The 13,335-nt window shown below is 46.2% G+C and overlaps 1 protein-coding gene across 1 annotated transcript in view; it reads left to right on the forward strand.

Moving 5' to 3' along the window:
- Mthfd1 (methylenetetrahydrofolate dehydrogenase, cyclohydrolase and formyltetrahydrofolate synthetase 1) overlaps positions 1-13,335 on the forward strand; it is a 62,716-nt gene that overhangs the window by 22,199 nt on the left and 27,182 nt on the right. The window contains 8 exon segments of the mRNA XM_051147789.1: positions 3-139; positions 258-358; positions 2,960-3,096; positions 4,069-4,180; positions 8,359-8,486; positions 8,816-8,913; positions 9,098-9,271; positions 10,656-10,792. Coding sequence (XP_051003746.1) covers positions 3-139; positions 258-358; positions 2,960-3,096; positions 4,069-4,180; positions 8,359-8,486; positions 8,816-8,913; positions 9,098-9,271; positions 10,656-10,792 — 1,024 coding nt within the window.

Here is a 13,335-nt window from a genome sequence, read left to right on the forward strand (position 1 = left end):
AGGTGTTAAAGTATGTCATCTCCTTGAACGAGGACTCCACCGTGCATGGATTCATAGTGCAGCTACCTTTAGATTCCGAGAATCCCATTAACACTGAAGCAGTCATCAACGCTATCGCACCCGAGAAGGACGTGGATGGGTGAGTGCTGCCCACTGGGTTTGTATAGACGGGTCTTTTGTTGTGGAAACATAGCACTTTTGTTTCTGAAGAGCAGAGGCTTCCTTCCTTCCGCCTTATTTTGACTACTTTGCTTTAGGTTGACTAGCATCAACGCTGGCAAACTCGCCAGAGGCGACCTAAGTGACTGCTTCATTCCGTGCACGCCCAAAGGGTGCTTGGAACTCATCAAAGAAACAGGTGAGGATGAGCAAAATCAGCAACGGGAAGGCGCCGTTTCCTAAGAAAGAGCCTTCTAGTTATGCAGCAGTGCAAAGGAAGTGGGCTGTAGGGAAGTGGTCTCAATTCACACACACACACACACACACACACACACACACACACACACACACACGCTGAAGAAAGTGCTTGGTTTTCTCCCCAGCTTTTAGAGTATACATGCTGTTGTTTAACAGCCCAGAAAACAGGCTCAGAACCGGTGTACTTGCAAAAACACTCACAGCCCTAGTACTTGGAAGGCAGAGGCAGAAGGATCATGAATTTGAGGCCATCCTGGGCTATGTAAGAACTTGCCTCGAGAAGGATAGCAGGCTACCAAGAAGAGACTTGGTACCCTATGAGCATATACAGGGGGAGGGGGTCCCCCTCGGTCAGTCATAGGGGAGGGGAGTAGGAGGGAAGCGGGAGGGAGGGAGGATACAAGGGATGGGATAACAATTGAGATGTAATATGAATGAATTAATAAAAAAAGAAAAGAAAAAAGAAAAAAAGAACTTGCCTCAAAACCAAGGACTGAGAGGCTCAGCCCCCTGCACTAAAGCAAAAGTAAGCAAGCAGACAAAAGATCAGAGAAAGACTTTTGTCCAGTAGATAACAGAACCAAGATTTGAGCCCAGGGTGATGTGCATTCAGAGCGATTTGTTTTGGGTGAGGGTAGGAATCCTAAGTGGCAAGAAGAATTCAGATAGTACAAAAGTGAGCAAAGTGGTGGGTCCCTGTCCCAGGAACCAGCACCAGGTCTACTGTGATTCCAAGACCAGGCCGATGGCTGGAACGGATCTCGTGAACAGTCACCCTAGTCACTTTGTTACATAGCAAGTACCTTCGTGTTTTAGTTTTGTTATGAATACTTTTAGCAGAGCTTCTTCTCTGCAAGGAAGCAAGTCCTGTTAGGAAGAAGTAGGTCAGAAGTTTCAAGTGAGGCATTTGGCCTGTGTTAGCAATGAAAGTTGTCTGTTGTTGGCCAGCAAAGGTGAAGCCAGAAACCTTGGCCCAGCTATGACAGTTCCAATGTACAGTTGATATTCTTCAGTGTGTTTAGCCAATGATTATTACGGCTTTCTAGAAACGAACCCCATGAGCTACTACACCTGTGGCTCCCCAGTGTCTCAAAGATGAAGCTTCTGTTGCCTTAAGGTAGCTCCAGATCTTTGCTGAGTCCTAAGTAGTAAAATAAGCTATCATCCATTGACTGACTGACTGACAGTGCTGAGGATGAAACCCAGGGGCTCCAGCAGGCTAGTCAGCTGCTTTACAGTTGAGCCACCAGCGCGGCACTGTACTTGCTAATCGGTTCAAACTGTGAGGACTTCAACTCTTCTATAAATACCCATGCTGTTAACATCCTCCAAGCCCTGGCCTTCTGATGAAATTGATTAATTTGAGGCCATCCTGGACTACATAAGAACTTGCCTTGAGAAGGATAGCAGGCTACCAAGAAGAGACTTGATACCCTATGAGCATAGACGGGGGGAGGAGTCCCCCTAGTCACAGTCATAAGGGATGGGAGTAGGGGGTAAGCGGGAGGGTATTTTGAAATCTCAAGCTGCCTCAAGCAAGGGTTCAGAGCTTTTCAGCCTTGATGGGGTGGGTTGAGCCGCCGGGCAGAGTTCTCCCGACAGCTCAGCTTCCTTCTGTGTGGGCAGCTCCTTTTCAGGCCCCTCCTGATAGCACCGTGAAGCCCCGACCCTGCTCCATCCTCATGCCAGACACACATGGACTGCATGTCATAGGCCATGGGGCGAGGCAGGGCACTTGTCACCTCTGTGGGACAGCAGGTTTCACCTCTAAAAAGCACATTAGTGGGCTGGGCCTGGTGGTGGCAGAGGCAGGACCATGAGTTCAAGGCCCACCTGAGCTGTAGTGAGTGTTCACGCGCAGCCCAGGCAACTTAGTGTCTCAAAATGGAAACAAGCTTCAAGGTGTCGTTCAGTGGAGGAGCTCAGGCCTAGCGCGCGTGAGGCCTTGGATTTGGTCCCCAGCCTGGGGCAGGCGTTAGGGGGTGTTGATACAGTGTCAGAAGCATAGGTGCTGAGTCAGCTAAAAGGCTTTCCTGTCACAATTCTCCTTGTCACTTCTCTACAAATAACCCTGTGCTTCAGGCCCTAAGCCAGGCAGAACTTTGGATGAGAAACAGCTCACCGAATTTGGAAAGCCTTATTGGTAGTAATCTAATTTCCTCCTTTGCTCCGACCCTGTTCCATACGCCATAGTTTTCATGACTGTTTTGCCCATGTAGTTTAATCTGATAACTATATCCATATGGCTGTTAGCTGTATGTCGAGATTTGTTTTTTTTGAGTGTAGGATCTCTTCCCACTCCCTATGACTCAATGAACAGGTCTTGGCCTAAGCAGATCTCCAGACCCCACTGCAGGAAGGACAGTGCGCAAGTCCCAGTCTGAGGCTGCTACTGAGAATGTGATTGGCAAAGGAGCGCTCTTAGGATTTCCGTTTGCAAAGAATCTGCTTCTGTGCCCTGCGCCTCTGTTTTCCATTCAGGTCGCGTACGAAGGGCAGCTGCTGCTTCCCCACCTCTGATGTGTGCCGGCTTCTCTTCCAGGGATGCAGATTGCGGGAAGGCACGCGGTCGTGGTTGGGCGGAGTAAAATAGTTGGTGCCCCCATGCATGACCTGCTTCTGTGGAACAATGCCACGGTGACCACCTGCCACTCCAAGACTGCCCATCTGGACAAGGAGGTAGGAGGTCCAGGGTAGAGTAGGCATCTGGTGTGCATGCCTGCCTGCGTGCGTGCATTTCACTTAACTCAAGCAACTGTGCTTTGTTTCTTGTCTCATTTTTGAAGAGGAAGGAACAAATTCAAATCACAAAGTCACTAAGAGTTATCCAGATCTTTCTGACGTTCTGACCATATACTTCCTACACTAGTATGCCCTGTGTCAGACAGGATTTAGCAGTACAGTGGAATTACGTCGTGTACAAACCTGCCAGGCACGACAATATTGTTGGCCTTGGGGATGGAGGTACTCCAGGAGAGGTTGAGCCGTGGGCAACTTTATCTGTTCTTTGTTATTTCATTCTTGTTATTGCTGTTATTGTTGCATTGCTGGGGCTGAGCTCCATCCTTAGCCCCAGCAGCGTGTTCTTGATCCTTACCTTGGTTGAGTACATGAATGTTCACATGGCTGTATCCCTGTTGGCAGGATAGTTTTGTGCGTGGACAGAGAACAAGATAGGGGCCTGGCATCCTCCCTCTTTAATAGTCTCACCTCCATGGTGAAGGTGGTAGCATTTGCATTCCATAAAAGAGGGTTACATCACCAGGAGTGTTGTCCTGAGTCAGTGGCTCCAAACCTGTGCTCCTTCCAGCCCCATTGGCTTTCTTGTTAGGGAAAACACCTAGCAATAAGGGGCTTCTGGTGGGTATAGAATTGAGCACAGGGTGGATGGGCCAGCAGGAACTCTGTGGTTTGCATTTGAGGCCTTACCCAGTATCCCTGAAAGTGTTGTTGCTAACTGAAAATTTAATACCACAGCTCAGCATTTTCCTTTCTGTGTACGCGTGTGTGCGTGTACATGTTTGCGCACATGTGTGAATGTGTATATGCGTGCACATCTGTGTACATGCATGTGTGCGTGTGCACATGTGTTTGTGCACATGCGTGTGTGTTTATTTAACTTCTGAAGTCTGGCTCCCTTCCCCTTCCTAGGTAAATAAAGGAGACATTCTGGTGGTTGCGACGGGACAGCCTGAGATGGTAAAAGGGGAGTGGATCAAGCCTGGGGCTGTGGTCATAGACTGTGGCATCAACTATGTCCCAGGTGAGTGGTGCAGCGGAGAGAGCCTCAACTCCTTTCTATCAAGTGCTGGGGCTCGGTGAGCCTGGCTTTGTTAGTGGGTGAGGAGTTGTCGTTTGTGGGCTGTCCTCTCTGGGGTCAGAGGTATGACTCTCCAGTGTCCTACTGGAATTGACTTAGTGCAGAGAGAGTGGAAGAGGCGCAGGCACATCATTGCTTGCTTGCTCATTTGAGACGAGATCCCCTCCTGTAGCCAATCGTGGCCTTGGATACAAGACGTCCTGGACCAGGCTCTTGAGTGTGGGCTTATAGATGTGCAGGACCCCGCCTAGCCTCTCTTCCACCTTCATCTATATAGAGCTGTCACCTTTATTTTACACTGGTCTTTCCTTATTATGATCTTGCTTCCCCTGGTTTCAGTTACTCATGGTCAACTGGGGTCCAAAAATGTTAAGTGGAAAACTCCTAAACAGTCAGTGGGGTTGTTTGTGTGTTTGTTTTTGAGGCACGGTCTCACTTTAGTCTTGGCTGGCCTGGAACTCATATAGATCAGGCTGGCCCCGAACTCCCAGAGATCTGCCTGCCTTTGCCTCCAGGGTACTAGGATTAAAGGCATACACCACCACGCTTGGGCAGTTAATGCATTTTAAATTGCTTGCCATCTTGAGTGGCTTGATGAACTCTTGTGCCATCCTTCTCTCTCTGTCCCACTTCTTCCTACCTGGGACAGGAACCATCATCCCTTTGTTGCCTGTTTCCATGCCAACCAACTACTTGCCTGTTAGTCTCTTGGTAACCTCCACTTACTGGATTTGAACTTATGTCATTAAATTTGATGGTGAGTGCTTTTACCCACTGAGCCATCTTTTGTCTGTACGGCAGGTTGTTCTTTCAAAAGTAATCTTCAAGAACAGCATGCATGTATGTATCATATATACTGCATATATATATATATATATATATATATATATATATATATATATATATATATATATATATATTACTAATTTAGTAGCTACTTCTGTGCATTGAACTCTATGGCAGGCCTTAGGCTCCATGACAGAGTATGGCCCAGTTATGAACTCCACTTAGCTATTTAATCATTTGTTCATTCGTTCGTTTTATGGTTGTGGGAATCAAGCCCAGGGCCTTGTGCACGGTAGACAAGTGCTTTCCTATTGACCTGCAGCAGCAATCACCCTTCTCTGTATTTGGACTCCAAATAGCTTCTTCGTTTCCTCCACTCCAGTTCTTCCTAAACCATATCTGATTTCCGCTCATCCTGCCATGATCTTTATCTCCTGAGAATCCTTCTCTCCCTGGCTCCAGTCCCCACAGAACTTGGCCCTTTGGGTGTGTCTTATGCCCCTTGGGGGCTCCACAGTCAACTCTCAGAGTCTCTGCGCTGCCTTGTGGCATCCTGCCTTCTGACACTAGCTCTGTTGAGCTGTTGCAGCAAGGATTTCTTTTTTTCTCCCTTTCCATCTGAAGTTTAAAACGCAGACAGTGAGCTGCCAGGAGCATTAGTCACTGTCAAGTTCTCACCGTTTCTAACCTCCCTCCCACTCGGCCTCACTTTTAAGACAGTAGGTCATAATTGATCGCTCATATTCTGGGTGTAATTATCTAACAGGTGTGGAAGAAGTTGCTCCCTGCATCTCCCCACTGTGAACACTTACAGTGTGACATTAAGCTCAGTCTGCTCACATCCCCTCATCTCTGGATCATAAACTACTATGGGCATTAAAAAAAAAAAGACATGAGATAGAAAAGAAAAAACAGGGAGTCAGGGTGCAGCTCAGTGGTAGAGTTGCCTAGCTGTACCAAACCCTGGATTCAATCCTTATTAGCTCAGGGAAAAGGAGATACGTATTTATTTATTGGAGATGATAAAATGAAATGATGTTTGAAAACATAGGTCAAGATTTAGATATGTCTGAAACTTCAGCATAAATATTGATTTCTCATGTAGAGATGAAAACACTATAGGTGGTCATCCATATTTTCACTGGTCCTAGGCATATAGGCACATAAATACCAGTAAGGCTGGACGGGAATGGTAGAATCATGTGGTTACATGCCAGAGGTAGGCTTCAAGACTCAAAGAGTGATCTTTGAATATCTTCACTTGATGAAGCAATCTAGTCTATCCCTAGGATACTTCTTAGTTTATATTTTTTAAATTGTTTGCTTGAGAATGAGTCTCAGTGGTAGAACAGCTTAGCTTGCACAAGACTCTGGGCTTTATCTTATTAGAAAAATAAAAATTGAGCTGTGCAGTGGTGGCACACACCTTTAATTTCAGCACTCAGGAGGCAGAGGCAGGTGAATCTCTGTGAGTCCAAGGCCAGCCTGATCTACAGAGGGAGTTCCAGGACAGCCAAGGCTACATAGAGAAACCCCGTCTCCAAAAAAAAAAAAAAAAAAAAGCTGAGAGAGAGAGAGATAAAAAATAAAAAGGAATAAATCACTTTACAGATTAGGAATGAATTAATGCGCATTAATGTATATATTTTTCCAGTTGTTTTTAAATTTTGATTTGCAGTGTCTAGGAATCAAACTCAGGACTTTGCACATTCTGGGCAAATGCTTCACCACTGAGCCACATCTCCAGTCACCTCAAAAGAATATTTTTTAGGAATCCAGTGGAGTGAGCAGAGTATTGGCCAGAACTGGTGAATGTGATGTTCCCCGCTTGGTTTACTAGTAAAGATAATTTGAGAAGTGCTAATGTTTTATTTAGAAGGAATATGAAAAGAAAGGACAGAGTTCCCCATCACACCCAGACCCAGTCTCCACTCGCCCAGGATAATAGCTTCTGTACTGGCCTCTGTAATTAGTTAGTCATCTCCAAACTAAATGTCAGAGCCAAACTCAGCTGAATTTTATGTTTGGAATTTTCCATTGAAAGAGAAAGTCTAGGGCTAGGAATGGATAACCAGGTGATACGTGGTCGCTTTCCCCGCTGAGCACACAGTGTCTGTGAGGCTCGTGTCCTTGGGTCAGCAGGTAATTAAGTCAGCCCTCTGGTGTTTGGGTGCTGCCATCCTGTATCCCTGGATTACAGGTGCATAGCTCCGCTTTTGTTCTCTGAACTCTCCTTCCCACCTCCTCAGCATTGTGAAGTGGCTTTGAGGACTCCATCGAGACTCTGTCTTGCCAGTTCATCCTCTTCAGTAACCTCAACATTTTGAGCAGCTGTGTGTCAGGCCTTTGCAGTTTTGTTCAGTGCGGAGCCTCCAATGGGCAGAGGACAGTTAGCGAAAGGGCTCATCCCAGAGACACAGCCTCTTGGTTCTGGGTTGTTTTGGTTCTGGTTTTGGATGCATCTGAAAACTTCCTCTTTGATGCAGCAACATGCCCAAAGAGAACTGGCAATGTGGCTAAGATTCTACCAGATCTTCCCCGGGAACGTCAATGCTTCCAGGTCTAGGCCCGTCCCTCAGCATCTCCCGGAAGTGCACCAGAGCAGAGTGTAGGATGTGCTTTGTGTGAGTGCGCAATGGTGTATCACTGAGTCTGTTCCCTTGAATAGCTCTTCTTTGCTGGTGATATTTGTGCCTCTGGTCCTTTTAAGGGAAGTGCAATTATATTCTTTGCCTTGAGCAAGCATTTAAGTAACTGCTCAGCCTTTGGAACCGGCTGTTGAATTGTTCCTCCAGCTCCTGCCTGGAGCTCACTAACTGCTGACAGTTGCTGTAGAAACCGTATCTGGCAGCTGTGACATAGTTGGAGCTTTGTGTACCTTAAAAAAAAATTCTTTGTAGGCCTTGGCAAATTAACATTTTAAAAGGTCGTCAGTTTTAAGAATAAGAAATATTTTATTTATCACCAGAGGGACTACAAAAGTATTCTCTGGGATCTGAAAAGCCCCTTTTCAAAAGTGCTTATTTTATTTATTTATTTTTAAATTGTTTTAATTTTCTTTTCTTGCCACTTTCACATCTTATGAGGTTTTTCAGTTAATATAATTTTTTTCCCCTAAAGAACAAGGAACACCTGCCATCTATCTAGCACGGGTGTGGGGGAAGTAAACACTCAAGCCACACAGGAGTAATGCCCTCTTAAATTTTACATAGATCTTTTGTGGGGTGGGGAACCAAACCGTCATAATTAATCACTGAAGTTGGGGATGGACGCCATTATTGTGACTCTGAGACTTTGATTTTTTTTTTTTTTTCTCTCTCTCCCTTCTGACCCAGATGATACAAAACCAAATGGAAGGAAAGTTGTGGGAGATGTGGCATACAACGAGGCCAAGGAGAAGGCAAGCTTTATTACGCCTGTCCCCGGTGGTGTGGGACCCATGACTGTGGCCATGCTGATGCAGGTACGGTGTAGACAGTTCTGTGATTGTTCTAAAGACCTTTCTACCGGAAGTTAGGCACAGATTGAAGAAAGATCCAGAGAACAAAAAAATGCCATCTCACACTAGTAGCGGATGCAGCGCCCTTCTTTGGAACTTAGAACTGCAGTAGAAATCCACCGACTGGCTATACACCTGCTGGTGTGGGTGAGACAAAGGCCTTAAAGTGTGGCGCCTCCTCACGTACAGCCAGTTGAGGTTTCAGTTGGACAGAACTGTAGCCACCAGTGCTAGGAACTGATGTGTGGAGTTAAACACCTCTTCTCTCTCTCTGTTCCTGTCACTTGCCCCAGAGCACAGTGGAGAGCGCACAGCGTTTCCTGCAGACGTTTAAGCCAGGAAAGTGGACAGTTCAGTATAACAAGCTGAGCCTCCAGACGCCTGTCCCGAGGTGAGATGGAAGTGTTCTCGGTCAGAGCTTTGTGGCTGGTTAGGGTTTAACTGCTGGGTACCGCGGGCCCATGTGTCCAGCTGCTGACAAGCGCCGTTGACTGGGGTGAGCAGAGGGTGTTACTAGCATGGGATTAATTAAATGTAGTGGCTAAAGACTGACACCCGCCCTTGTGTTTTTAAAGTGACATTGCTATATCACGATCTTGCAAACCGAAGCTCATAGGTAACCTGGCCCGAGAAATTGGCCTCCTCACAGAGGAGGTGGAATTATACGGGGAAACAAAGGCCAAAGTCTTGCTGTCAGCACTAGACCGTCTGAAGCACCAGCCCGACGGGAAATACGTGGTGGTGACCGGGTACGTACATCTGGTTGCTGGCAGAGCCTTCACATTCAGGCACCCCATTAGCACCAGTAGCGGCGTTTGCACAGGTGTGGTCGAGCCATTAGCTCAGTCTTTTGTTGTTGTTGTCATCGTTGTCGTTGTCGTCTTAGGGTTTACTTTTTAATTTATGTGAGTGTGGGTGCCCACAGACTCCAGGAGATTGATTCCAGGGGTTCTGGTGGCCTTGTCTGGCCTCTGGGGGCACTGGGTGCACATGTGGTGCACTTAACATGCACGAAGCAAAACACTCATACACATAAAATAAAAACAAATATTTTTCAAAGGGAGGGAGAGGGCTCAGTGATTAAGAGCACTGGCTGCTTTTCCAGAAGCCCCAGGTGTGATTCCCAGCACCTGTGTGATGGCTCACAGCTGTCTCTAACTGCAGTCCTGAGGAATCTGATGCCCTCTTCTGGCCTTCGTAGGCACTGCATATAGTGCACACCCCGGCAAACCCACCCCGTCCCCCCATACACATAAAATAAAAATTAATGTAAATTATTTATGTATTTATTTATTTTGGTTTTCCAAGGCAGGGTTTCTTTGTGTAGCCTTGAGTATCCTGGACTTGCTTTGTAGACCAGGCTAGCCTTGAACTCACAGTGATCCGCCTGCCTCTGCCTCCCAAGTGCTGGGATTAAAGGCGTGGGCCCCACCGCCTGACTGTAAAAAAATTTTTTTTCCCGTAAATTTTTTAAAAAAGACATAAAATCATGGGATATCATGCTGAAGTGCCAGCTATATTTCTTATAGTGAGTAGAGCTAAAGTTCTTTAAAATTGTATTTATTATTGTGTATATAAGTGATACATGCATGTAGGGCTGCAAGTGTGGGACTGGAAGGACAATTTTGTAGTTGGTTCTTTCATGCCACCTTTATATGAGTTCCAGATGGAGCTCAGGGTAAAGCTTTGAGACCACGGAGCCATATGGTAGACCCCATTTTTTGTTCTTAATGTTTTTGAAAATTACAATTAGGATTCCTAGAAAAGATCTCTCAAGGCCTTTGTTCTTTTTTTTTTTTTTTTTTTTTTAAGATTTATTAAGTGCCAGTGTTTTGAATGCATGTACACCTGCAGGCCAGAAGAGGGCACCAGATCTCATGATAGATGGTCGTTGCCACCATGTGGTTTCTGGGAATTGAACTCAGGACCTTTGGAAAAACAGCCAGTGCTCTGAGCTGCAAGCTTAGGTGGCTTGTTAGATACGTGGGCTCTGGGATTTGAACTCAGCCCTCCGAGAGCCGCAAGTGCCCCTAGCCACTGGGCCGTCTCTCTAGCCCCTTGTTCCTGTTATTTAGAGTAGCCGTTGATCTCTAGAGTGTGCAGTGAAAGTGATTGTCTTTTGCTCTCTTGAAGAATAACTCCAACACCCCTGGGAGAAGGGAAGAGCACCACCACAATCGGGCTGGTGCAAGCCCTCGGTGCCCACCTGCACCAGAATGTTTTCGCGTGTGTGCGGCAGCCTTCCCAGGGCCCCACCTTTGGAATAAAAGGTACTTGTGGCCAGAGGGACCTGCTTCCCCTGCCTTTCTTTAGTCCCCCGACGCCAGCTTTCCCCATGGCTGCTTATGGGGGCTTCCGCTTGTTTAGATAGTTGGGATGTTTGCTTCAGACATTTGTGTCGTGATGCATTTGAGGGAGGCTTTTGCTGTTACCTCAAGCTGGGTCACTTTTGACATATGCGTTCTTGGGGATGTGTCCAGTGGAGTTCAAAGGGCACTGATATTCACTCCACTGTCACAGTAAAGGAAGTCACAGCTACTGGTCCAGGCTTTACAATGAAGCAGACCAGCCCGCCCCCCTCCCCTCCCCCACGCCCCCAGAGGTCTCTCTGTTGGACAAAGGAAAAGCCTGCATTCGTCTATTGTATGCTATGTGCTGGCTATTGTGCTAAGCATTTTGTGTGTACGCCGCCCTCTCCTCCCATATGGGATGATGTCATCACCTTGTATGACAGCAGCAATGAGACTTTACTGGGAACTTTGTTAAAGGCGCCATGTTGCAGCGTGGTCTGGTGCTTCGTGTTTGTTAGTTGCTTGCCCCTCGAGATTCTTACTGTTTACGAGAAGACTGTCACGTACCCCAAGCATTGCTGTTTAACCTTGCCTCTCTGTATGACTGATAAAGAAAGCCAATACCTGGGCAGGGCCAGAGGAAGGTAAGAGTGTGGCAAAGGTTATTGGGTTTGGGGAGAAAAGGATCTTGGGAGAGAGAAGGACGAACAGGCACTGGAGGAGGAGCAGGACCACCGCTATGGGTTAGGGAGAGAGCACATGGCCCGATCCATGTGGATGGAAGAGATGGAAGACATTAGTAAGTATTTATGGATTATGGATGGGAGGTGGCTCAAATAGAAATTATTTGAGGCAGATGGCATGGGATAGAGGCTGGGAGATAATGGAAGGTAGCTTAGGAGGTAGTATCTGCCGTGCCCCAGGTGAGCCAAAGCTATTCTAAAATAAAACAGGTGTCTATGTCTTTTATTGATTGATAGAGGGTTAGAAAATGCCACCCTTTTGAGGTCGCATATCAGATACTTACATTATGATTTATAACAGTAGCAAAAATACAATTACAATTATAAAGTAGCAGGGAAATAATTTGATGGCTGGAGGTCATCCCAACATGAGGAGCTGTATTAAGGGGTCACAGCAGTAGGAAAGTTGGGAACCATTATAACTCAGACCACAGCAACCCTTGCCCCACACCTATTTCAGGCACTAAGCCACAACACACAACGCTTTTGATTAGGTGAGAACACTGGCTTGGCGATCATATTTAACCTCCCAAGTTTGATAACTATGGTTCTGTAATGATGCTCTTTTTAAAAACATTATTCATTGATTTTATTCATTATTTATTTTACATACATGTGTTACAGATAAATTCGGAACATCGCACACGCTAGGCAAATGCTGCCACTGAGCCATACACTCAAACAAGTTCCTGTTTTTGTTTTAGCTTTCATTGTACATATTGATTGTACATGGTACTATGCTACATAAAGACACTTTCACACATACGCACTGCCACACCCCATGCCCCGTGCTCTTCCTTTTCTCATTTTTTTGCCCCCCTCCCATTTCTCATCTTTGTTTTCCTAGACTGTTTTTCTTCTACTTTCAGAATGTATTCTTTTAATTGAACCTATTTTGATTATTGTATGTTCTCAGAGGTAGCGTTTTCATTTGCTGGGACAAGCTATCCTGTTCTGCTTGTTCCCGTAATTGATATGAATGCTCTCAGTACCCTCCCCTCCTCCCAGCTCCGACTTGTTTCTTTCCAGGTAGTTCAGGCTGGCCTGGAGCTCACTATGTAGCCCAGGCTGGCTAGTATGCCATCTTCCTGTCTCCTAGGTACTGGAATTATGTGTATGAACCACTGTGCCCCACCTCTGAGCTTGTGGTACTAACCCCTCTTTGACTGCAGGAGCCTTTTCTTTTATTCTGCTATGAGAACCAATTGTTCTCTTTTCCTCCTGTTGACTCTCCCTCTGCATGGTCTCTTCCTCGCAGAAGTCAAAGCTGTTTTTCACGCTGACATTTACTGCAAGTCATGTTAGGGCGCTCTGGACATCTGAGCGGCCTTTTGTTAACCACACTGGCCACAGGACTCCAGCAGCAATTCAGCTGTTCTCTGATCTATGACTTCTGTTCTGGAAGCATTGATGGCTCTGGGTTGGGTGTGTACCTTCCAAGATTCCTTATTTTGGAAGCTACAGAGTAACTTTGTAAGAGTAGGAAGTGAAACAGGCTTGCCTTTATGTAACTGTCACTTGGGCTTTTTAACATGTTAGGAATCGCAGGGAACCTGCTTCTAAAGATAATGAGTAGGTATGTGTGTGTGTGTTCATGGTTTTGTCGTTTGCACTCAGATTTCAACTGAGAGACTATTCAGCCTGAGCGTGATCAAGTGTTTTAGTGTGATAAGGAAAATTAGAAAACACCTGCTCACATCTGTCCAAGTGATGGGAGAAAATAAACAAACAATGCTCTTAGTAGTTAGGAAAATGGGGTTGCTCTTCGCGTTCCAATTC

This window comes from Acomys russatus, chromosome 1 (genome assembly GCF_903995435.1).
Source record: "Acomys russatus chromosome 1, mAcoRus1.1, whole genome shotgun sequence".
NCBI classification, from domain to species: Eukaryota; Metazoa; Chordata; class Mammalia; order Rodentia; family Muridae; genus Acomys; species Acomys russatus.